The 23902-nt window shown below is 44.6% G+C and overlaps 1 protein-coding gene across 2 annotated transcripts in view; it reads right to left on the bottom strand.

Annotated features, from left to right (window-relative positions):
* Positions 1–2316: 2316 nt before the first annotated feature.
* Positions 2317–23902, bottom strand: part of Xdh (xanthine dehydrogenase) — a 65211-nt gene continuing 43625 nt past the window's right edge. For both annotated transcript variants that reach the window (XM_027426102.2, XM_027426101.2), the window contains 16 exons: positions 22686–22810; positions 21820–21953; positions 21296–21383; positions 21088–21174; positions 16685–16876; positions 16404–16549; positions 15455–15536; positions 14750–14845; positions 14060–14188; positions 13411–13485; positions 11767–11819; positions 8965–9079; positions 8081–8146; positions 6495–6683; positions 4632–4808; positions 2317–2872 (listed from right to left, as the gene is read on the bottom strand). In XM_027426102.2, coding sequence (XP_027281903.1) covers positions 2822–2872; positions 4632–4808; positions 6495–6683; positions 8081–8146; positions 8965–9079; positions 11767–11819; positions 13411–13485; positions 14060–14188; positions 14750–14845; positions 15455–15536; positions 16404–16549; positions 16685–16876; positions 21088–21174; positions 21296–21383; positions 21820–21953; positions 22686–22810 — 1805 coding nt within the window. In that variant the 3' untranslated portion in view covers positions 2317–2821. The remainder of the gene's footprint in view (positions 2873–4631; positions 4809–6494; positions 6684–8080; positions 8147–8964; positions 9080–11766; positions 11820–13410; positions 13486–14059; positions 14189–14749; positions 14846–15454; positions 15537–16403; positions 16550–16684; positions 16877–21087; positions 21175–21295; positions 21384–21819; positions 21954–22685; positions 22811–23902) is intronic.

Raw genomic sequence — 23902 nt, 5'->3', positions numbered from 1 at the left:
CTCCTCTGCCCAGGGTTCCCCTCTGAATGACTTCCACCCTGTCCTCTGCACTCTGCCCCCAGCCAGCTTACCCCTAGAGTAGGATGAGTTGACCAGCTTCCTCACCACAGGTCGCCATCTTGTTCATGCCAATATGGGAATCCTTACCCCACCTACAAGTGAGTGGGTAGGGATTCTTATGCCTCTGTCCTTCTGCACACCAGAGGGCCGTTCTGACGGGCAGACTGATTCCCCCAAGGCATGCCAGAGCTCTCTGCCTTCAGAGGAACTGCTCCCAGGTTGTTCTGGGTTTCTAGGAGTAAGCAATCTCGACTTAACTCCTTTCACCCCCGGCATGGCTAGAGTAAGGCTCCTCCTTCCTGTGCTTACAGGGCTCAGAGTACCTACCCCTTAGGGCCACTTGGAGGATTAAATGAGGCTCTGTAGATAAAGCATTAAATTTGGCACATGGCATGTTGCAGATGTTCAAAAACCAAGAATTGCCTTCCCCTGCTAGCCTTCCATCTGGCTCTCATCCTCCCACGGTTGACCCACGTCTTGAAAAAGCTCCTTTGAGAAGATTTTGTCAGCCTGTCAGGTTCAAATCCAGCTCCCGGGAGGCCCTTGAAGATATCTGATCTACTCTGAGATCCTAAATCAGTCTCCTAGTAATAATCACAGATGCCATGCTGCTTGGCCATCTGGAGACGCCTGCCTTATAGTCAATCTTCTACCGCCCTCTGGAGGCTGCAGTGACGCACTGCAGGCAATGTTAGCTAGCCCCAGAAAGTCCAGGGAACCTCACTCCTAGACTTGAGGCACCCTGTGGATTAAGACAAAAACAGCAGGCAAGGCAAGACATCTGGGGAAATCAACACTTCAGAGAATCATGGAGATTTCTAGTTTACAAAGCACTTGCTGGGTGAGTTTCCATGAGCACTCTGTTCTTGCTTCAACCTAAGCACACAAGGGAATTCCCAGTCATTCATTGCTCACTTGGTAAAACCTCATTAATGAGTGGTCCTACCTCATAACAATCCAGAAAATCATCTGAAACAAACCTGTATAGTTCCTGTAAACGCCAGCTTGGTGATTAAAGTGTTGCCAACTATACCCATATGGTAAATAACAGCATATCTAGAATAAACTGAAGAGTGTTTGTAAGCATGGGAGGGGCAGCCCCATTGGTAAAATGTCCACCTATTATGCCCCAGGTTCCATCCCAATATTCCACAGATAGAACAAGGTGGCAGATGCCTGTAATCCTAGCAATTGGGAGGTAGAGGCAGGAGGACCAGAAGTTCAAGGTTATCCTCAGCTATACAAGTTTGAGGCAAGCTATGAGACCTTGCATCAAGCAAGGGGGGGGGTGGTGTAATAGAAGGATAGAGAAGAGGAGGGAGGGAGGGAAAGAGAGAAGAGAGAAAGGAGACAGGGAGAGAAGGAGACAGGGAGGGAGGGAAACAGGGAGGGAGGGAGACAAGAAAGGGAGGGAAAGGTGAGGAGAGAGGGAGGAAGGAGACAAGGAGAGAGGGACACAAACAGGAAAATGGAAAGAGAAGGAAATATAATACAAAGTGTGGGGGGGTATGTGCATGTTTCACATTTTAGAAAAGAATGACTGACTGATACAGAAGATGCTAGCATTTGATGTAATAACTCATAAGCATTTCTCACACGCCAAGCAGCTAACAGTTGCCTTTATTAGTAGCATCAAGCATAATTAGACTGCATCATCATTTCTGCCTATCCGTCCATGGCTAGAAATGCAGGCTCTGTCTGGCAGGCTGGGGATTTGAAAGAAAACACATGACCCAGCCATATTGTCCACTCAGTACTGTGTTGTGCTGGAACCTCCTGCCAGGGCAATAAAGGTGGATGTTTGTCTTTCTCCTGTTCTCCTCACTGACTGCAAGCACATGAGGGAATCTACACAGGGTTCATTAGGCTCCGACATTGCATAAGAGCAAAGGAAGCCAAGTCTTTGATAGCTACAGCTCCCTTATGTAAGTGGAGTTTTCAGGTCATATATATATAGACTTCGAGCAGGGGAAGATCTTAGTGATTGCTGTAGTCTAACCCTTTCCTTCCCAATAAAATGAAGCACAGGAAGAGAAGGGACACAGCTGTTATACTCTGGATTTCCCCTATGGCTGATATTGATTTCAGGATCATCATTTCCAGGTGAAAATTACTCCAAGGAAAGTTCCTAAGCCAAATCTTCTATATATACATGGGGGCTGGAGAGACCCAGCACACTGTACATACTCAGTAATTGGATTGATTGGAGTTTTACATCAGGAATAATCTTACTTTAATAGTCAACAATACAGAAACTAACTTCGAATTCATTTCATTCTTTATTGTCTTCCATGACCCAAAAGAGTTGGAGGTTTTAATCTCCCTCCACTGTCTCAGTGTGGATCTAAGGTTACAATGTGGTTTAAGGGAAAGGCTTTTTGAAGAAGGCATTTGGATCTGGAAAAACTTTGGTTTAAGCTTCAGGAGCTGTGTGAGAATCCTGGCAACATAGGACATCTCTTGAGTAGAGACATAACACAAATACTTCCTAAACCCATTTTAAACACATCATCAAAATGGATTCAAAATGACCCAAGCTTCTTATTCACCACTTAAGCCCAACATCTCTCCATTTCTTATCCTTTTGTTCGAAACTCTTATTTAGACCCAAATTGTCTTAATGCATGCCATTTTCTTTAAAATGCCATCCTGTTGAATCACGGCTCTCCCATGCAGCATGAGGGAATCTGGATACTACAATATGCACTTCTGGCTCCATGGAGGCCCCACCTTAGCCCAAAACACTGCTGGGACTTTCTCTTCAGACCCTCACAGACCAGGGTTTACAGTTTTCCGATGCTCCAGTGACACACTAGGAAGAAATAAGAGAATTCTCATTGTCATGGGTTTTTCTTCATGGTGTCTCTCCCACTCTGTCCCAATATATGCCACCTCCTAGCACAGCCAATACCAATCTAAGACCAAACCCCATTTTACAGTCTCAGCCTCAGGGAACAACCCCAGCACAGGGACCTTAAATTTCTAGTCCTTCATTTAGTTTTACTGAGCACTTGCCATGTAGCAACCATTCCAGTCGGCTCTAGAGAGATGGTGATTAACAACACAGAAGTGGTCCCTTTACACATGGCACTCACAGTCCTTAGAAAACACAACTGACATGTAGAACCAGCTGTTCTCACAAGTCTACTGCAGGGTTTTATAGTCACTGGTGTGTTGTTACAGAGAAAAGAGTCTTTGTTCTAGGTTGGCGGCCTCTGCGGACCACTTTATTATTGAGTTTTGCATCCCCATTCCTTGCATGATGCTGACTTTGCAACCTGCCCATAGGTACCACTCTTGTTCAAGATACAGGGCTTGGGTAACCATCAGCAGTGGAGATCATGGTGGGTTCTGGGTCTGGCACTGCTGTGGGAACTTCACTGCCTAAGACCTCACACACATGCTCTGTGGTTCTCACCTCCTAGCTAAAGCTATTGGCAGGCAAGAAAGTAGCTTGACTGGGAACCACCCTGTCTCCTTCCTTCTCAGTATTGAGGTCTAGGTGGCAGACTTTCCTCCCTTGAGGACCCCTCTATCCATTCCTCATGCCTGGAATATTTGGGAACAATAAGTATTCACTTTACCACCAAACCCAAAGGTTATGAAATTTCAAAACCCTACCTGTCTGCTAATCCAACAGAGGTTTTGAGTACTACTATTTGCACAATTTAGGCCAGGATGGCTCTGGGATTCCATGGAGGAAAAATGTGGTCCTAGCATGTTCTCCTTTTGCATGACATCATCTACCAAACATGAAATAAGGGGACTTCCCAAAGGGATTCTGAGGACCATAGAATTCCTCTACTGCAGTGGTTCTCAACCCATGGGGCACGATCCCTTTGGGGGTCACAGACCAGATATCCTGCATATCATGTTATAATTCATACACTTCATTCATAACATCAGCAAAATTATAGTTATGAAGTAGCAATTAAAATAATTTTATGGTTGGGGTCACCACAACATGAGGAACTGTATTAAAGGGTCACAGCATTAGGAAGGTTAAGAACCACTACTCTACTACTTGCCCCTCCAGTGTGGAAGTCAGTCACCCCATCATGCAGGCGTCTGGCTTCCCAGAAGGCTGCAAAGTCCTCGAGAGTACTTATATTCCCAGTGTCAGGAAAGCTAATGGTAATGTTGAAGGAAATGGTATTAACCATATCGTTTCCTTCCCTTTCCCTCTCCACAGCACCTCACATGGTGTTTTAAGCTGAGGAGTCCCCCAGATGATAATGATTAGCAGCCAAGACTGGGCTGTTCTGAAGATTTAGCCATCGCCTGTAGCCAGCTGGAAAATAACGAAATCTGGGGGTAACAGCTAAACAACACGTAGCCCTTCTGCATCAAGAGAAGCCCATCTGCAAGCTGAAGCTTCAAAGCCATGCTCATTATTCTCTTACAAGTCCTACTCAGTGTCCCACCTGGCTCGGGGAAGGCAGCCCTTGACCCAAGGCTGCCCAGGTAAAACAGACCCTGACATCTCTCCTCACTGCGGAACTTTCCACTCAAGTTGGCCAGTCAGCGCCTGTCCTCCCCTGGGTGAAATGGGAATTTGAGAAGTATCCTACCAGAGTGGTGAACTGGTCCACACAAGCATTCCGGATCTTCTCCGGAGTGGCAGGGCTGTTTAGCTGGAAAAGCTGTTTTGCATTATCACCGCCATGCTGAGCTCGAGCTGCCCGGATAGCATCCTTGATGGCAAAGAAGATAGACGAAGCCAGGAAAAGAGGGGGCTCTCCAACAGCCTGGATGGACAGGACATAGAACAAGGAATCAACCAAAGAGGTTCCAGACTCCATGTCATCCCACAGACCCAGGAAGCCAGGCTGTAGTCCTGCACCAGGACAGCTAGTGATGCCCACAAACAACTCCACCCAGCCCTAATGGAAACACACCAAACAAGGCAAGAAGAGGCAGCCAAAACTAATAGGTCTGAGAAACTATTTCTTAAATGACTGTACTTCATAGTTGTTTTTTAGCTCTTACTATGTCATTTTCTCTGATGATAACAAAATACCCATTAATTATATAATATACCTTTGAAAGTTATTCTAAATAATTATTTTTATTACTGAAACAGGTTTGGCTATGAAAACCTGCCTGGCCTGGTCCTCACTATGTAACCTAGGTTGTTCTTTGATTTGCAGCAATCTTCCTATCCCAGACTCTAAAATACCAGGATTCCAGGTGTGCACTACCATGCCTGGCTACTGTTTTATAGATCAAAAACTTGCCATGAGTCTTAGCCTTTTCCTTAGTTACTGGCACAGTGAATAGTCTATCTGTAGCTCTGGCAATAATGCTTCATGTGTACTGTAATTACGTGTACGAATCTGCTAGGGTTGCAGGTATCTCCTGATAGAGGTCAGTTTTCCTTCCCCATCGGGCAGATACGGAAGACCACCTACATCAGAACCACCAAGGATCCTTATTAAAATGTATGTGTTCAGGATCTACCTCCTGAAACTATAGACCCAAAATATCTGTTGTTATTTATTTTAATAATTTATTTTTATGTGCATTTGTGGTTTGCCTGCATATATGTCTGTGTGGGCATGTCAGGATATCTAGAACTGGAGTTACAGACAGTTGTGAGCGGCCATGTGGTGCTGGGAATTGAACCTGGGTCCTCTAGAAGAGCAGTCAGTGCTCTTAATCACTGAACCAACTCTCCAGCCCCAATTTCTGGGGTTATGATCCCCAGAGATGCACTTTTCTCATAAGTCTAGTAACCCTAACATATTGTACTTTGTAAGAACCAATGGCCAAGATTACAATGTGTTCCAGACCCTACCAGCCATGACAGCATAGTAAACCATGGCCTGAGCAAATGTTTCATTGGCTACATCTCATGATTGTCCTTCCTTCAGAGATACAGGACTACATGAATAAGCTAAGTTGATTTTCAACCATACTCTTCACTTCCCGATGACAGGAATAAAGGAGGCTCTCTGTGCATAATTCCCCAGGTTGGTTAGTAAGGTTTTTAGGGTTGGATCTCAACAACTAGAGAGCATGTATTAGAAGGTGTCCCCCTCCTCTGCACTGAATTTGCTAATTCTTACAAGAACGTGGAGATACTGTATCTTTAAAATCATCTCTGAGGACCAAGGACCACAGTGCAAGACTGAGGCCTGATCATAGGTCCAAATTTGACCCATAGGATTTGGTTAAGGAATCTCTTCAAGGCTCCCAGAAGGAGCCAGCTTCAGTTAATACACTCAAGATGTGTCCTCAAAACAAGATGTGTCCTCATCACACTCCCTTTGTTTCTCAGCTCTGCTGCCTTCCCAGAGCCAGTGTCAATCCTCTTTCTGCTTTAGGAAGAATCCCTTGCAGACACACCAGATGACTGGCTGAAGCTCCTTACCACCCACTGTGATCTCCCATCCTGCATGTGAGAAGGCAGCACAGACCCATAGCCGCAGTACCTTGGAGGCATAGATGGCCTTCTTGTTGGGACAGTCACGGAGCAGGGATACTCTGAACTCAATGGGGATGCTGCCAAATGCAGGTATCTTGTAGGTGCTGGGGCCACGAGTATGCAGGCTCCCCTCAGGGGAGTAGTGCAGCTCCTCCATAGTGAAGAGACCAAGGCCCTGGACAAATGCCCCTTCAACCTATGGGACAAAAGGTGACCATGGTTGCCACATCCCCTCTAGCCCTCCAGGACAGATACTGGCAGCTACAACGGATGTAAAACCTGACCTATAATGGGGCCTGGGAGGAAGCTAAAACAGCCTTCAATCACCTGTCTGGCTCTTGCCTCCATACCAAGGCATCTCTGATGACATGTCGCTGGAACTTGGTCTTAAGCAGAACAGAGGTTCAGAACATGTCAGCACAGTGGCAAGTACCATTTCTCACCAAAACCTGCCACTATGTAGATGGAGATGCCGTCTACATGTCATCATTGGTGATCCAACACTGAGAAATAAGCTCACAGGAGGGATTCTTTGAGTTGATTCTTTGAAATTTGCCTCCAGCCTTGTTGGGCTCCCACTCCTGCCTGTCTTCCGGGAGGGAATGTCCCCTCCATGGCTTACAGATCTAGGACACCTCTGCACTATATGCTGGTCCATCTGCTCCCCCACCCCTATTCAGAAGAGTGATATGAGGCACTGCAAAGGCTGAACAAACAAAGGAGGAGGGCTGTCAATAATCTTTGCATCCATAGTGCTTAATGCAATGCCTGCCTACAGAGGACATTCCCAAGCAGTCAGTGTGTGTGTGTGTGTGTGTGTGTGTGTGTGTGTGTGTGTGTGTGTGTGTGTGTGTGTTGACTAAAGAGATTACCCTTTTCCTTTTTAGAAATACACTCATATTTTCTACCAGATGCCACTATCTCAATTGTGACCCCTCCCTTTGTCCTCTCCAGCTTGGCCTATTCTATCAATTCCATACTTTCCAAAAATGGTTTTCATTGGGCCATCTTTTCCTCCTCATGATTGAACCCATGTCTTTTAGTGGATCCCTCCACCCCTTCAATCTTGGTACCATTTACTACCTAGAAAGTAATTAATCTAATGTCCTGGGTCAGTGAGACAGTCCGTTCTTCTAACATCAAAGCCTACTGCCTAGGATTCAGCCCCAGTCTCTATTTCCCTGCTATATTATGCTCATTCCCAGCTGCTTGATCTCCCCTCTCTCTCTCTCTGTCTCTGTCTGTCTCTGTTTCTCTCTCCTATCTCCTTCCCTTTATCACTCCTTCCCTCCTTCTCTTCCTTCCTTCCTCCCTATCTCCCCCTTTGCCCCCTGTGTCTGTCTGTCTATGTGTCTGTCTGTGTGTCTGTGTTACATGTGCACATCCAATGTCTCCTCCTGTACCACACTGGTCTTTGGGGTGTGTGACCACCCTTCCCAAGTTAATCTGTTTTTCCCTGTTTTCTGATTTGAGAGTTGGATGGATGATCATCAATCTAACTCTTACTCAGAATGGGGTTCTCTAAGTGCCCGTTCTGGCCTGCTTAAAAATGACAACATGCTGTGTCACCACCCTGGCCCCCACAAACCTTACCTGTCCAATATCAATAGCAGGGTTCAAGCTGGAACCAACATCCATTACGATATCTGTGCGGAGATTCTGGGGATGGAAAATAGTTTGAGAGCAAAGGAACATCTGGATTTGCACAGGTGTGTCTTGATAACACTTAGATTATAAGTCCCAATCCAAATAGCACTTTCTCAAGCACAGAGCCCTGAGCATGCTGAGACAGGGGTTCCTGTCACATCTTGACTGCCACTATCAAAGATGATTTATGAGATCTTAGCAGCTAAGTAAGGGATGGGCTTGAGCCCTGATCTCACCACACATCCACCCATGAGTGGTAAGAGAGGGTCTCCAGGGACTGGGACTTTGAACCTGGGCAGATCATGTGAGAAAGCAGTCAACAAACTATATTGTGGCTAAATCCAAAGCATTCTGGTTTTGTAGCACCTATAATGTAATAGCTACATTACTAAAAGGCTGAGGGGATGGGCTTCAGATATAGCTTAGTTGGTAGAGTTCTGGCCTTGCATGCATGAAGCCCTGGGTTTACTCCTCCAAATAAGAAAAATAAATAAAAATAAATAAATGGTTGAAAAAATACAGGAAGAAGATTTTGTGCTACAGGGGGGCGGAATGATTTGCGATTTAAATTTCAATATCCAGAAGTGGAACTTATGGTGCACATCCCATTCATTGCGGCTTTCACGACAGCAACAGTCAAAGGACTCAGGCAGTAACTATGTGACTCACGGCCTAACATATGTGCTCTCTGGCCTTCATGGGTCATTTACCTGCCTCTGATATAAGGCCTGTTTCTTCACCAGAAAACATGCCTCAACCAGCAATTCAGATGGCAGTTTCGTTGTTTTTCTTATCTTCTCTCTTAGGCTAAAGCTTCGCAAATGTCTTACCTTATGATCCCCTGTCAAGCAATCAATTTCTACTTCGGAGCAAGCCACCCCATAACTGAAATAGTGGAAGGGATTCCCGGAATTTGTCTCAAAGCTGTAGCCAAGATTGGGTGTCCTGCAAGAGAAAAGAGAAAAAGGCTTGTGTGTTAGGCATACCCACCCCTTTCCATACATACTTCTTGCCCCATAAATCTGTAGATCCTAAAGGTCTTTTTTTCCATTCAGCAATTCTCCTCCAAAGCCCACACATTTCAAATACTCCAAACTTTAAATGAAATCAAGATATTCTAGAGCATTTAGCTTGTATTTCATTTTTCCGAAACCCACGTTATAAGCATTCTGTGCAACCTGGCAGCATTTAGCAGAAGCCTGTCGGTTTCTACGTGGTAGTGACAACAGTGACAGACATGCCTGGGCTCCTGAAGGATGTGAAAATCTCTTCCTAAAAGAGTGAGCTAGTGAACCAGAATTCAAGGTCCTCAGCACTGCGGCTCTGCCTGGGATTGTGCCATACTGCTCTCACAAGTTCACCTGCTCACCTCTCTCCAGGTGAAAGGTCACAAGATCAGAGCCTCAGAGCAGCCTCAGGGTGCATCCCTAGGCAGGCACTCCCCATCTCCTCGACCCTTTGGAACTTCAACAAGTGATTTGAGAAAAGAATTATTAAGAGAAACAGATCTTGCATTGTGTGTGTTTCCTTTTTAGAGCCTGAGTGCCCCGTACAATTTCCATAGTGTGTAAACCACATAAATGGGTATTTAAACTCCAGAGCTTAAAATATGCTGTCCCTATGGTATTATATGTTGTACATATAATGGTATTATATGTTGTACATATATATTTACTATACAATGTGTGTTTACTAATGTGATTATATGTTGTGGAATAATCTTTTTGTACACTGTGAAGATTTATCACTCAGATTGGCCTAATAAAAAGCTGAACGGCCAATAGATAAGTCGGATTTTCAGGACAGAGACGATGCTGGGAAAAAGAGCAGAGATGCAGGGAGTCGCCAGCCTGATGGAGAGGAAGCAGCATGGGCATACAGAGGAAAGGTAATAAAGCCATGAGACAAAAAGTAGATGGGTAAAAATGAGTTAACTTAAGTTGTAAGAGCTAGTTTGTAACAAACCTAAACTATCAGTGGAGCTTTTAATAATTAATAAGAAGTCTCCATGTGGTTAGTCTGGAGCTGGCAGGTGGAACCAAAAAAATCTGCCTACAATTATATATAATGTATGCACATAATACTTATATATATATATAAAATACACCACATAGAAATAATGTGAACTGGCATGACCAGAACTCACCCTCAAACCAAAGCAACACAAGGCTGAGGAACAAGACTCCTCCCAGAGAAACTTCACTGTCTTTGACCTCTGACATCACCTTGTTTATCTAGGTGATCATTTGGAAACCCTACCTGTGCATACTCCAAACAGTCAGAGGGAGTAGGAGGACATCTGCATTAGTTGTATTTGTGTAGGATTACTGGGATGGATGACCTTCATTATCATCAGCCTAAATGGATTTAGAGTCACCCAGGAAACAGAGGCTCAATGGAGGCAGGAAGCCCCTCTGTGAACATGGAAGCACTTGCCCATGGACTGGGGCCCAGGACTAAATGAGAGGGATAGTGGAAAAGGTGAGCAGAGCACCAGTGTGCAGCTTTCTGCCTCCTGACTTGGGATGCAAGGTGACCAGTGGCCTCACATGCCCTTGCTGTGTAGCCTCAGGCTTGCCTTCTCTACCAGGAGAAAAGTAACTGATATAATTATACAGCCTAGATTATGAACAAATCATTCTATTCACAAATGAATATATAGTGCTCATAATAACCACATATTCAGTGAAGACATTTTAAAACAAACATGAAGAGTTTTCAGTTAAATTTCCCAGAAACATTAGGATGGACCCTTGTAACATTTAATTTTAATTGTCAACTTGATATAACCTGTATCATCTGGGTAGAGTCTCAGTGAGGAACTATTTGGATCAGCCTGGCCTGTGGACAAATCTGTGAAGGCTTTTCTTGGTTGGGTTATTTGGAGTGGGAAACCCCATGTTGAATGTGAGCATCATTATGCCATGGACTGGGCCCTGGACTGTCTGTGAGGGAAGGAGGTGAGCTGAATGCAAGCATGCTTGCATGCATTTCTTCTCTGCTCTCTACTGTGGATGCCATGTGACCCAAAAGCTCAAGCTCCTCCTCCTACAATGATGAACTATAACCTAGAGTTATGAGATGAACCCATTCTTCCATGTGTTGCCTTTGTCAGGGCATTTTTTCATAGCAACAGAACAGTAAACATAATCGTAGCTTTTTTTTTTAATGATTCCAAATTCAGATGGGAGGGGGTCTCCAACTAACCACACTGTGACACAAAATTAGGACTGTAGAATGTGCATACTTCCATCTATGTCTCATGAGTCACTGTGAAGAAATCCAATGTTTAGCACACGGAAGCACACAGGTTGCCCTAACACCTGTCGTAGTGTGGCTGAGTATCATATCCTGCAGAATTCAGGACAGGACTGTCCTTCTCCTAGGATATAGCACTCTCAAAGCCCAGAACTAGAACTGGGTTCTTCTAACACAGCAACCCCTGCTTTTGTTCTCTCATTCACAGTTGGTAATTGGGTGTAAGGAAGCGTCTTTAGACTGAATGAAATCAGCATGAGTCCCATTGACATAATGATGGGTTTGGGGGGCACTCTGCTTTTTTCTGGCTGTGGGCTAACTAGCATTCAGAGTTGTCAGCACACAGGAATGGATAGGAAGAGGATCATACTTACTTATAAAATCCAGTAGCAGACAAACTCACTGCACTTGTGTAGGCATCCATGACCTTAAGGAAGACAATGGCCATCAGGAAGAGACAATGATGGTTTCCAAAGACTCAACCCACCACTAAGCTATCATTATTCCAATATTTCACATGACAGAACTAATGCTTAGAGAAAACAATTTTTGACCTAGGATCTTACTGGGCATATAATATAAAGCAGGTACTGGTGACTGTGGATAACCTATTGGTGTTATCTGCTCACAATGGCTACTGGACTACATGGCTGGTAGCAGAGGACAAAGCTAAGAACAACAGGGTGAGTGAAAACATTATCATCAAGGCTGCTGTGAAAATATTACAATTGCCTGACAAACCTGTGCACAAGCTACCAGAATTAAGCTAGAGATGAGCAGTCTTCATGGATATGGTACTTAATAAAATGTGTGTAAAAAGGGAAGAGCACAGGAGACATGGAGAGAGAGTAGACGCGACACATCAGCTTGTGTGCTGCAAATCTGTTGAAATGGGGCTTGCTATCATATGGTTTATGGACAGTCCCATTTTGTTACTGCTCTCTCCTTGTCCCTCCTGTTGGGGGTGTGGGTGTGGGTGGTGTGTGTGTGTGATGTGTGTGTGTATGATTTGCGTGTGGGTGTGGTGTGGTGTGTGTATGTGTGTGTGATGTGTGTGGTGTGATGTGTGTATGTGTGTGTGTGTGATGTGTGTGTGGTATGTGTGTGTGTGTTGAATGTGGTCCATGTGGTGTGTGGGTGTGTGTTGGATGTGGTGCATGTGTGTGTGTATATGGTGTATGTGTTATATGTGTGGTGTGTGTGTGTGTGTGTGTGTGTGTGTGTGTGTGTGTGTGTGTGTGTGTGTGTGATGTGTGTGGTGTGGTGTGGTGTGGTGTGTGTATGTGTGTGTGTGATGTGTGTGTGGTGTGTGTGTGTTGGATGTGGTCCATGTGGGGGGTGTGTGTGTGTGTGTGTGTGTGTGTGTGTGTGTGTGTGTGTGTGTATTCTACCACTGAGCTTATACCCCCAGTCCTTGCTTTTTGAGAAAGTATCTTTCTACATAGCTCAGGCTGGCTACTAATTCATAATCCCCTTGCCTCCACCAAGGATTACAAGCACACAACACTTCTGAGAATTCTTAGCATGTAGACATCTAGTCTAGAATTCAGACAACAAGGCTCATTCTTATCAGAATTTTCTGTTTTATCACTCCTGGCATCTTCTAGCTCTCTCACAGATGACATTACAGTAGTTCCCAGATTCAACAGTTGGGTGAGGGGACATGGAGTTTCTAGAAGACACACCTCATTAGGGCTACTGGACATCTGTGTGGACCCATGCCTGAATGAGCCAAGATATCATGAGGAGGTGTTTAAGGCAGGCACTACACCCTTCCAGGCTTGGGGGCTGAACCCTAATCTAAACAAACATCAAGGTCTTGGATCATAAACTTTCCTCATGTGACTCCCATCACAGGGCTCATGAAGCGTGAATTTGTCCCTGCGCTGTGACTCAGGCATAGCTCCTTCTATGTGTGTGACTAGGACATCATCTACATGTGTTGGGTAGGCAAAGGCCCTGCCGTTATTGATAAACTTCTCCCTTACAAAAAGCAGCTTGAACCAGCTCAGACTTACCCAGTCTTCCCAGGAGCCTTGGGGTTTCTTTTTCTTGAATGGTTCCAGCCTTTTCAATATGACCTGGCAAGCTTCCTGGAGGAACCCCACCACACACCAGACATGTCAGTGTTATGCCCTCCATAGCCCAAGTGACACCTTAGGCCACCTGTAAAACCCAGACCCCAAGCAACCCTGCTGACCCTGAGAGTAGGCCACCATTGTCCTTTATCTAGAGAACCCTCCTGACACTATGCCTAAGCTACAGAGAGGGAACTTCTGAGAGACTCCCAGGGAGGCACCTTCTCCCATCATGCTTCTTGTTTGAGTATGCCCCTCTGTGACAAAGAAGCAAGTAGCTGGGACCCAGCTGATCCCATAGTCAAATATCAATTTCAGTCCATTATTTTGTGAGCAGTTTCAACCCTGGGTAGCATTATTTCCCAGAAGGCCCTGCTTGCCTTCCAATCCCCCTCCCACTCTGTAGCCAATTCTCCTGGCTTTGATGGAAATGGTGATTCTGGATTTCTCAATTGGCTGGGCATATGGAGGAATAGCATCCTCATTGGTAGCAGAGTGAACCACTTCCAGATCGTCACGGGGACCTCTTGAGACCCCATACCCAGAGCCCATCCTCAGCCATGCAGGCTCCTGTAGGCTCCTCACTTACATAAACAGCCTGGCCATTGATATCAGCACTGGCAGAGGCAGCCGTGGGAGAAGTGTTGGGGACAGTGTTAGTGCTGGTCTCACTGATGTGAATCTTGGAGGTGGGGATTTTCAGAGCTCGACTGGCCACCTGCAACAAAGGGGACATCACTCTCTGAGAAGGTGGTTATCATAGAGCTTGGCTGCCTGCTTCCTAGGGCAAAGTTCAGTTTTACTGCCAGGGGCAAGAAACAATCTCATGAGGCTCACTCTATTGACTCTGGAATGTTGTCACACCTGGCTGAGTTTGGAGGAGCATTTTTTTTAGTGGGGTCTGATTGGCTTAGACATTCAGAAACCCATTGTGAGCAAAGACTGGATTTTTTTTTTTAAAGTCTGGATAAAACCCAATAGACTAGCAGATATTCTGACTAATATCCAGTAGGATTAGCCCAACTCCCAGGTTTTGATACATGTGGGAAATGAGCTGTTTTCATAGATACAGTAAGCTCAGAGCCCGGGATGGCAAAGATGGACATGTCCTCAGAGACTGTACAGTCAATCCTTTAACACAGATAAGAAAACAAGCGAAGATGGGAGAAGACTTGCCAGAGGCAGTGTGTAAATGTGCTCTCAGGTCTGTTGCTTCTCCTGGCACAACTTCCCCCAGCATCTTCTGGACACCAAACATCCCAGTCCCCAGGCTTCTCACCTGAACCATCTTTGTGTGAAGACCTTGACCCATCTCAGTACCCCCATGCGTCAGCAGCACTGAACCATCAGTGTACACGTGGACCAGGGCACCTCCCTAAGTAAGGAGAAGGAAGCCAGATACAGCATTTGATAATCCAACTTAGCTCAAGTTTTGAAACTGAGGGGACAGCCCAGGAAGGAGAAAACTATCAGTCAGTCATGCTTTAGATGGAAACCTGAGTAAAAACTACACAGTATATACATTGTTGTTTAATTAAGTAGTCCTTCAGGAGTGTGAGAAATGCTCTCTCTCTCTCTCTCTCTCTCTCTCTCTCTCTCTCTCTCTCTCTCTGTGTGTGTGTGTGTGTGTGTGTGTGTGTGTGTGTGTGTGTGTGTGTGTGTATGTGTGTGTGTGTTATTCTGAGAAGAAAGTAGGTCATTTCTCTCTGTCTCGATACTATTCCTGAAGAAGTAGAATGAAGAAGACAAGTATCTGTGTATGGTCTTTCAATCATAAAGGGCAAGGACTCGAAGTTGACCCCAGATCCCTGTCTCACTGCTCCTTCACACACTACATCAATGGGGTGTGCAGATTTCATTTTATTTCAACAGCAGAAAGAGCCCTGGTCAGGTCTGCTACCAGTGATGAGGGATTCTCTTGTCACACCAAAAGCAGGGTGGAATAGTATCCCAATCCAGAGGACATAGTTATGAAAGCCATTACCTGGTTCAGAAAAGGAAGAGTGAAGCTTATTCCAAACTTGGTTGGGATTATACACAGTCCTCTTTTCTTCCAACAATTCTCCCTGTAGAGAAAAGAACATTGAAGGTCTCACTCTGTGGATCTGTCTGGCCTGGAACTCACAGAGATCTGCCTGCCTCTGCCTCCCATGTGCTGGGATTAAAAGTGTGTGCTACCCGACCTGGCCTGAAAAGGACCTTCTTATAGAATACATATTTATGTCTAGCTGGGTACATTTCAGTTAACATATTTGTGTGAACTCAGAATAGGACATCCTTGGAGCCATTTACACAGACACTGTCATAACTGAATTGGGTCCCAGTAGAGTGGACAAAAATGAGAGGTAGGAATCTGGGTCCTCCAGTGAAGGTGGCACAAACTTCAAGGTATTATAGAATTATCTCCCTATGTGGATTTGCATTTAGACCATGTGCCCTAATGAACTTTAGCTGTCCTTGTCCCAAGGAAGAAGATAATGATGCTTTCTCTATATATTTGTTCAAATAAGTTACTCCGTGAAGAAGATAGAGCCAATATAATTATCTCCACTTTAGAGGTGGATTAACTGAGGCCCACTTCCGAGAAATGGAATGACTGTCAACATCGAATGATTTTGCTAATTTCAAAGGTAGGCAAGTAGCTGTGGTGTTGTTGGTGACCAATAATGTGGTACTCTCAGGAAGTACACAAATCGATACAGATGAACCTCAATTGATGAGCTCTAATGCTGAGTGAAGGCTGAAGGTCCCTTGTTCTTAGACTAAAGAGCTTCACCTGATATTAAAGAGGAAGCTATCAATGAGCTGGCAGCTCAGTAGCCTCAGAAGCTGTCCATTAAACCATCAACTTGTAATTTGGGGATCAGTAGAAAGGCTGGGCCACAGCCAAGCAAGAGTGCATCAAAACAGCGGACGCCCCATCCTTTGCTTACTTGTTGAACTTCTCCACTTCCTTCTTTCGATCGAAATACTGAGAGCTTGCTATGCATTCATCCCAGCACCTGGGCAAGTTGAACACCTCCAGCTTCTGGTTGAAGTGAGTCAGGTCTCCTTCTTTGTACATGTTCTTCCTCCGTACCTTCCCAAGAAGAGAGACACTTGGGTCTTGTAGCTTCTGGATCCCTCCACAGTAACTGTTTATACTCCCTGCCCCTACCTAGGTAAGAGTCACTCTCCCCTGCAAATAGGCTTACCCACTGCTAGGCCAGCTCACCTCCTCTGCAGGCAGTCCACAGGTCACAGCCACCTCGCTCATCCAGTGTTCTGCAATTAGCATCCCCTGAGGACCCCCAAAGCCTCGGAAGGCTGTGTTGGAGGGCAGATTGGTCTTACAAATCCTCCCAGTGCCCCGAATGTTGGGGATCTTATAGGCGTTGTCCATGTGGAATAGAGCTCGTTCCATTATCTGGGGCAGAGGAAATAAAAAAGCATAGGATGTAAAAATCCACTGACTTCTTCTACATGCCAGCACAGGAAATGTTCTCAAGCCTGTGTTCTCTAAGCCAGATGTGACCATCTCTATTTCAGGCCTGTGATATTTATTTCTCCCTTAGGATAACTTAACCTCCTATGAAGGTCCCTAACCCTGTCTCTTTCAAGGGAATTCTTCCCAGGATCACCAGTTAGAACTGTTTGCCTCTTTCAAAAATAAAAAGTTGATTTTTTTGGTCCACTGTAGATTTGATTTGTTTTTAAAAATTTGAGTGCCTGTATGCCTGTGTCTGCCCATGTGAGGGAATGTGTACATGTGTACAGAGGAGGTTGCCAAAGCTCCCAAAACTGGAGTTGGGAGTCACCTGACATAGTTCTGGGAACTGAACACTGGTCCTCTGGAAGAACCAATGTTCTTAATCACTGAGCCATCTCTCCAGTACTGTAAATTTGCTTTCTCTCCATTAGAATTGTACTATAGTTTAAAGAGTCACCCCATCTCTAAGTCATGGTCTCTGACCATGTTACTTCCTCCACTCTCCTGAATCAGCCACCTATAATTTATAAATCTATTTCTTCTACAAGATGGTTGGTTGGTTGGTTGGTTGGTTGGTTGGTTGGTTGGTTGGTTGTCCTAGTGTTTGTGCATGTGTACATCTGCATGTGGAGGCCAGAGGTCAATGTTGATGTGTTCCTCGGTCACTCTTCACCTTAAATTCTGAGATAAGGTTTCCCACTGAACAAGGGTTTCCCACTGAACCAGGCTTTCCCACTGAACCAGGCTTTCACACTGAACAAGGCTTTCCAACTGAACTGGGCTTTCCCACTGAACTAGGAGCTCATGGATTTCTGTAGAAGGGATGATCATTAAACTCCAAGGACCCACTGGTCGCTGCTCACTCCCTGTCCCCCAGTGGTAGGATTGCAGGCAAATGCTGTTATGCCTGGCTTTTATGTAGGAGCTGGGGATTGAACTCAGGTCCTCACGCTTGTGCACCATGTTCCCAGGCCCCTTTCTCACATATTTAGTTCAACTTTCTGTATCTCTAAGGACTTTTATATTTCAGTGTCTTGCTTTTCCAGTTTTAGACTGTGTGTGTGTGTCTGTCTCTCTCTATCTCTCTGTCTCTATCTCTCTCTCTCTCTGTCTCTCTCTGTCTCTCTCTCTGTCTCTCTCTGTGTCTGTGTCTCTGTCTCTCTGTCTCTCTCTCTCTCTCTCTCTCTCTCTCTCCTTGTTTTTTCAAGACAAGGTTTCTCTGTATAGCCCTGGCTGTACTGGAACTCACTCTGTAGACCAGGCTGGCCCCAAACTTCTGCCTCCTGAGTGCTGGGATTAAAGGTGTGTGCCACCACCACCCAGCTTAGACTTTCATAGTATCTTCCCAATTTGGAAAATTGAAGTTTTATCCCTGCCTTGACCCCTTTCCCCACAGACACACCAGCTTCCTATCTCTCAATATACTTGTATTTTGGATGAATCAATGCTCAGTTTGATATTATAAATCTGTATACATTACCAACAGTTACATTGTGATTTCTTTCTCTCCTTTTCTCTCATTTTCCAGCTGAAAGGTAATTACTGACTTTAGTTTCTCAATTGTTTTGTTTTCTAGGTATAAATTATTAACCCTTGTAAAGTTTCTCTTGATCTGTTCAATTGTATCAGATTTTTCTATTTGTTTCATAGAATTCCTGGAGCTGACTGGTCTACTCTAGTTTAAAACAGCTACCTGCTAAAACTACCATTCAGCTGCTGACTTTAGAGTCTCCTTCATGGCATCCCCAATTCCCTTTCTCTTCCTGGAACGCATGTCTTTCCCTTTTAGTTTCACTCCCTCTTTTCTTGGAGTACATTTGTCAATATTTTCTCAAGAGTGTTGGTATGTCTAAGGCTTGGCAAACATTGAAAAGGGGGAAGAAAGATTATAAGAGCCAGAGGAACAGGAACTTTACTGTGGGACTGAATGTCTGAGAAACATCTGAGATACCTCACCAACATGGCTACCTAAACAAGACCAGTGACGGCAATAATAAGACAGGCCAGTGTGGAAGATGGAAATCTCATGGGGCCTCAACCCTAGAGCAAGCACTATCAGTAACTAAAGGATGCTGAGAGCACAAGAAATAGTCTTCCCCAGGGAAGTGCCCCCATTGGGTATGTAACATAATACGGACTAAGTTGTATTTCTATGTCTAGGAATTTGTATGTATGTGTATGTGTATGTGTGTGTGTGTAAAACAATATTTTTTAAGAGACCATAAACTTGAGAGAGAGCAAGGGAGGGGTTGAGAAAGGAAAAAAAGGAAATGATGTAACCATATTTTAATTTTAAAATAGAAGAGTGCCTGTATGCATTTACTGTGCCCTCACTCTTACCCAGCTCTGAATAGGATTGTGCATTGTAAGTTTACTAATTTTCTACTGTATTTTGAAAGCATTTACTGCTACATCCTAGTTCTCCAATACTGAGGAAAAATAAACCCCTTTCCAACTCTGGAAAGAGCTGTGTTTTTAACTTCCTAAAAAAACTCTAAAACTCAGTTTCCGGTTTCTAAATTCCATGGGGAGCCTAATTTCCTTTATTATGCTCTTTATAGATGGTCTTTTTAAATCTTAAAATCTATGTCCATTAGTCTAGGGATGGTTTTTAAATTGTTTCTTGACAGTTTCTTCCACTGTTTGTTCCCACTCTTTGTTTTCTGAAATGTCAATTACTTGCACCTCCTGGACTGGTCCACAATTTCTCTTGTATTTTCTTTCATGCCCTGCGGTGTTTTCTCTTTAGGGGAGAGCCATCAGGTTGCTTTCAACCTCTCTTACAGTTTTAATTCACAAGAGCTCATTTTCATTCTTGGACCATCTAGCATTACAGCATGCCGCTCTCTCTCTATGGTGCAATGCCCAATCTTCCTGAAGACAAATGCTGCCTTTCATTGCTTTTGCTTGCTTGTTTCACTTTGGTTCTAGTTTTCTTCCCCAAGTGTAGTTTCATTTTCCCATAGATAAATTACTTTGTGTGTTCTTCTGTCTCAAGTCCATTTTTACTTCCTTTTACAATCCTATCAACTCCTTTCCTTCTTTCCTTCATTCCTTCCTTCCCTTTTTCCTTTCCGACTTCCTTCCTTCTGTTTTCTCCTTTCTCTGTTTTTCCCACCTATTGTGTTTTTTTTTCCTTTGGGGCAGAAACAATGCCAGTGTCTCTTCACACCACCACCTCAGAGCTAGGTACTCAAAGTATATTTATGGAATTGAATTACAAGTTTTTATGATCTTTAGGGATAAAGACTGCATGCTTGTCACCCTGATTTACTCTAAAACACCAAAATATACTACACATGGTGAGAAGGCTAGAAATTCTGGTTTGAACAGTTGTAATAGTAGGTAGGGAATGCAAAGTTTTCTGACTGAACTAATCAGCCCCTAGCATAGAGGGAGACCCAACAGGCATAATGGAAGCCAGCCTTTTCTGAACTGTTACTTAAAAAAAATAGGAATCTATAGAGGTGTAACTAGTCTAAAATTAGGTCATAAAATTAGGATAATGACTTCTAGAAAGTACCACCAGCAAGGTACATTTGATAATTCTCACAATTGCTTTTATTTCACCCATTGCCTCTACTTCCTTCCTTTTTCTTTTCCTTTTAAAAGCTACATTTATTGTTTTACTTGAGGGGATTGTCACAGTATGCATGTATAGGTCAAAGGACAACTTGTGAGAGTCAGCTCTCTCCACCATGTGGGTTCCAGGATTAGACTCAGATGGCTAGGCTTGGTGCCAAACACCTTTGCCTACTGAGCACTACCTGGCTGGCCCTACTGTTTATTTTACTTTAATACCCAAGTATTCCAAGCTCATCTGCCAAAACTATGGCAGTAAAAGGAATATGCACTTCTTCTGGTCTTATCCTTGCCATTTGTATGACTCAAGGAGCCTTGGCAGTAGCTAAATACAGAACTACCCAAGGACCATGTTTGACATTATTCACAATGCTATCCTGGGAGACAGAAACCCAACATTAATATACAGTATGAGGACTTTCCCTATCCCAACAGGCATCACTAAGATATTACATAAATATATAGGCAGGATAAGATAAGATATATGGATAACCCAAGTAAACAACAATGCCAAGGGCATGCCCTTGGCCTCCCAATCACCCCTTGGGCATACTGATCCTACTTACACTCCGAGAGAGATCCTCAGTGTTCCCACCATTGCTGAAGTGAGCCACCTCCAGAGCCACTATATTCCCAGTCTTCATGAAGCCAACCTGATGAAAAGACAGTCATCCTCAATAGAACTTATGGCTGTCTGTCTCTGATCCATATCTGTCTGTCTCTGGTCCACCATACCTGCTTATACTACCCAAGGAAACAGAAAAGACCAAGAACCTTGTATTTAGCCAGGAAGGGATGTCTGCCACCAGTTATCAGCATGTCCTCATCACGGTCTAGCATGCAGCGTACAGGGCGGCCTGTCCTGGGGCAGGGAGAGACCAAGAGGGTTAGACACCTGTGAGCCTCCAGCAGCCCAACCCTGTGAGTCTCAGGGATGTGAAACAGGATGAAGGACTTCCTTTTCATCTGACCATTAAGCTTCACAATGAAGGTACTATGATAAACAACACAAAGAGTGCCAGGTTGAGTCCTCTCCACACTCTTAGGCTCCACACTCTTAGGATTACAGCTAATTAAGGAAAATCAGACATGGATACATGGGTCGATTTTCGAAGAAACTACCTAGGTTACCCTTGCCCTTATGCCCAATAGTTTGAAACACAGAAAACTGAGAATTCAAAGCAGGGACAATTACTTTCAATAGGGGGAGAATCTAAAAGGCCTTCCTGACCCAGCTGCCCTCATTCTACTTCCCAGAGAATCTAATTGTGATAGGAGAAAATGGCCTAGAAACTCACTTGTATGCAGCCAAGGCCACGGCTGTGGACACCACAGTGCTCCGGGTCTCTTTTCCTCCAAAGCCTCCTCCCATTCTCTTCACTCGGACTACAATCCGGTTATCTGGAACGCCCAGCATTTTTGCAACAAAGCTCTATGCAAAGGAAAAAAGTATATATCCTTGCATTGATGCAAACTCTGGGCTTTTTCCAGGCCTGACCTCAACCTGCCCAACATACCTGGGTCTAAGCACTACTATAAATTCTAGTATTCCTGGCATAAAAATTGTCATCACCTCCCAGTGCTGTCTGGTGCCAGGGTCCAGCACTCACTAGGCACCGCAGACTGAACTCAGGCAACTCACACACTTGTATTTAACCACAGAGGCAAAATAGCAGCATAATTTCAGAGCAAATCATTGTCTCATTCAGCAAGAGCCTTTAGGTCAGAAAGGTAGGAGCAATCACTATCATGTTACAGGCCATCAAGAAAATTCCAGCTGTGGCTACTAAGTTTGTGATTCCTGTTACTACCACTTAACCCCACACTTGATTTTAAAAGATGAGAAATGTGGGTAGGATATGCCCTGACCAAGGCCACGTAGCATCAAAATGATAGAAATAAAGACTTAATTAGGCTCCCATGCAAGCACTAAAATGCATCTAACTGATGCGGTGACACTCACAAGTTCTATCTTACTCATGAGAAAACCGAAGCAGAAAAGTTAAATGACCAGTTCAATGACACCTTGGTGGCGACAGGGTCTGGTTCCTAGACTAATACTCATGTCTTTCTCAGGGCCCTATCTACTTCTTCCCACTCTCTACCCAGTCCTCCTGGTCTGCTAGGGGCTCTCTTGTCACTGCCACAACTACTCTGAGCTGACCTGGGTTTTCATGGTGTTCTGTGTGCCCACGAAGAGCTCCATCTCCCCTGCCTCGCCTTTTGGGACAGCGATGGTACAGTTGGTCTCCAGGTAGAAGTGCTCCTGGCCACCAATATACAATTCTCCTGGAAAAGCAACAAGAGATCCCTGATGAGCCCAGTTTTATAGAGGGGTATGCCTGCTGTGGTAGCTAATCTTGGTTGTCAACTTGACACATCTGGGAAGACAGGGAACTTCTATTGAAGAACTGTCTCCATCAAATTGTCTTGTGTACACATCTGTGGGGAATTTTCTTCATTGGTAATCAATAGAGGAAGACCTCCCCCACTGTGAACAGTGCCACTCCTGAGCAGGTGGCCCTGGTTTATATAAAGAAGGCAGCTGAGCAAGCCAAAGAAAGCATGCCAGTTAGCAGCATTCCCATGATCGCTGCTTCAGTTCCTGAGTCTAGGCTCTCCTTGGCTTCCCTTGATAATGAACCTATAATCCAAATAAACCCTTTCCTCCCAAGGTGTTTCTAATCAGTGTTTTATCACAGCAGTTGAGAAGCAAACTAGAACATTTGCTAAAGAAAAAATTCAGCCAAGGAACCACCTGCTGGCCAGGTGACTTCTGGGTTTCCCAACTGGGGTGAGAAAGAGTCTCAAAGTCCTAGCACTCTGGGAGTTACATCTGTTCCTCCAACCCTCCTCCCATCAAAGCTGGAAGAACATTAAATACAGTCTTCTCATTGCAGCCATTGGGCATGTGGGATTTCTAGCATGATCATTGTAAAGTTTTGGGAAAGGTAAGAAAGAAATAGGCAAATATGATTGCAAGTGATCAGTCCTGGTGGAGAATTAATTAGCCTGCTGGTGACTTAGCAAGGCCCAAGAGTCAAAGTAGAAAGGTATTCCAAGTGGGCTATTAGGTAGCCTTGCCTTGCTGGGATCTGTGTACCTAATTCATAAAGTCAGAGTTCAGGGAACAGGGGGAGGGGCAGAAGCTCACAGAGGATGGGTAAGAATCATCTTCAGGCATCTGGGGTGAGTGTGGAATTTGTCCCAAAGCTGGATACATCTGTGGCCATTGTCCTCTCTACACAAGCTTCCAAAGACATACATACTGTAAGATCATTTAGGTACATCCAACCCAGAGATTGGAGAATGAAGGTAAAATGAGGAAGGCTCCATCCCTGCCATCTGCCTACAATTCCATTCCAAACATCAGAGGGCACC

This window comes from Cricetulus griseus, chromosome 7 (assembly GCF_003668045.3).
Source record: "Cricetulus griseus strain 17A/GY chromosome 7, alternate assembly CriGri-PICRH-1.0, whole genome shotgun sequence".
NCBI lineage: Eukaryota > Metazoa > Chordata > Mammalia > Rodentia > Cricetidae > Cricetulus > Cricetulus griseus.
The sequence above is the reverse complement of the archived record's forward strand: the minus strand, read 5'-3'. Positions and strand labels throughout refer to the sequence as shown.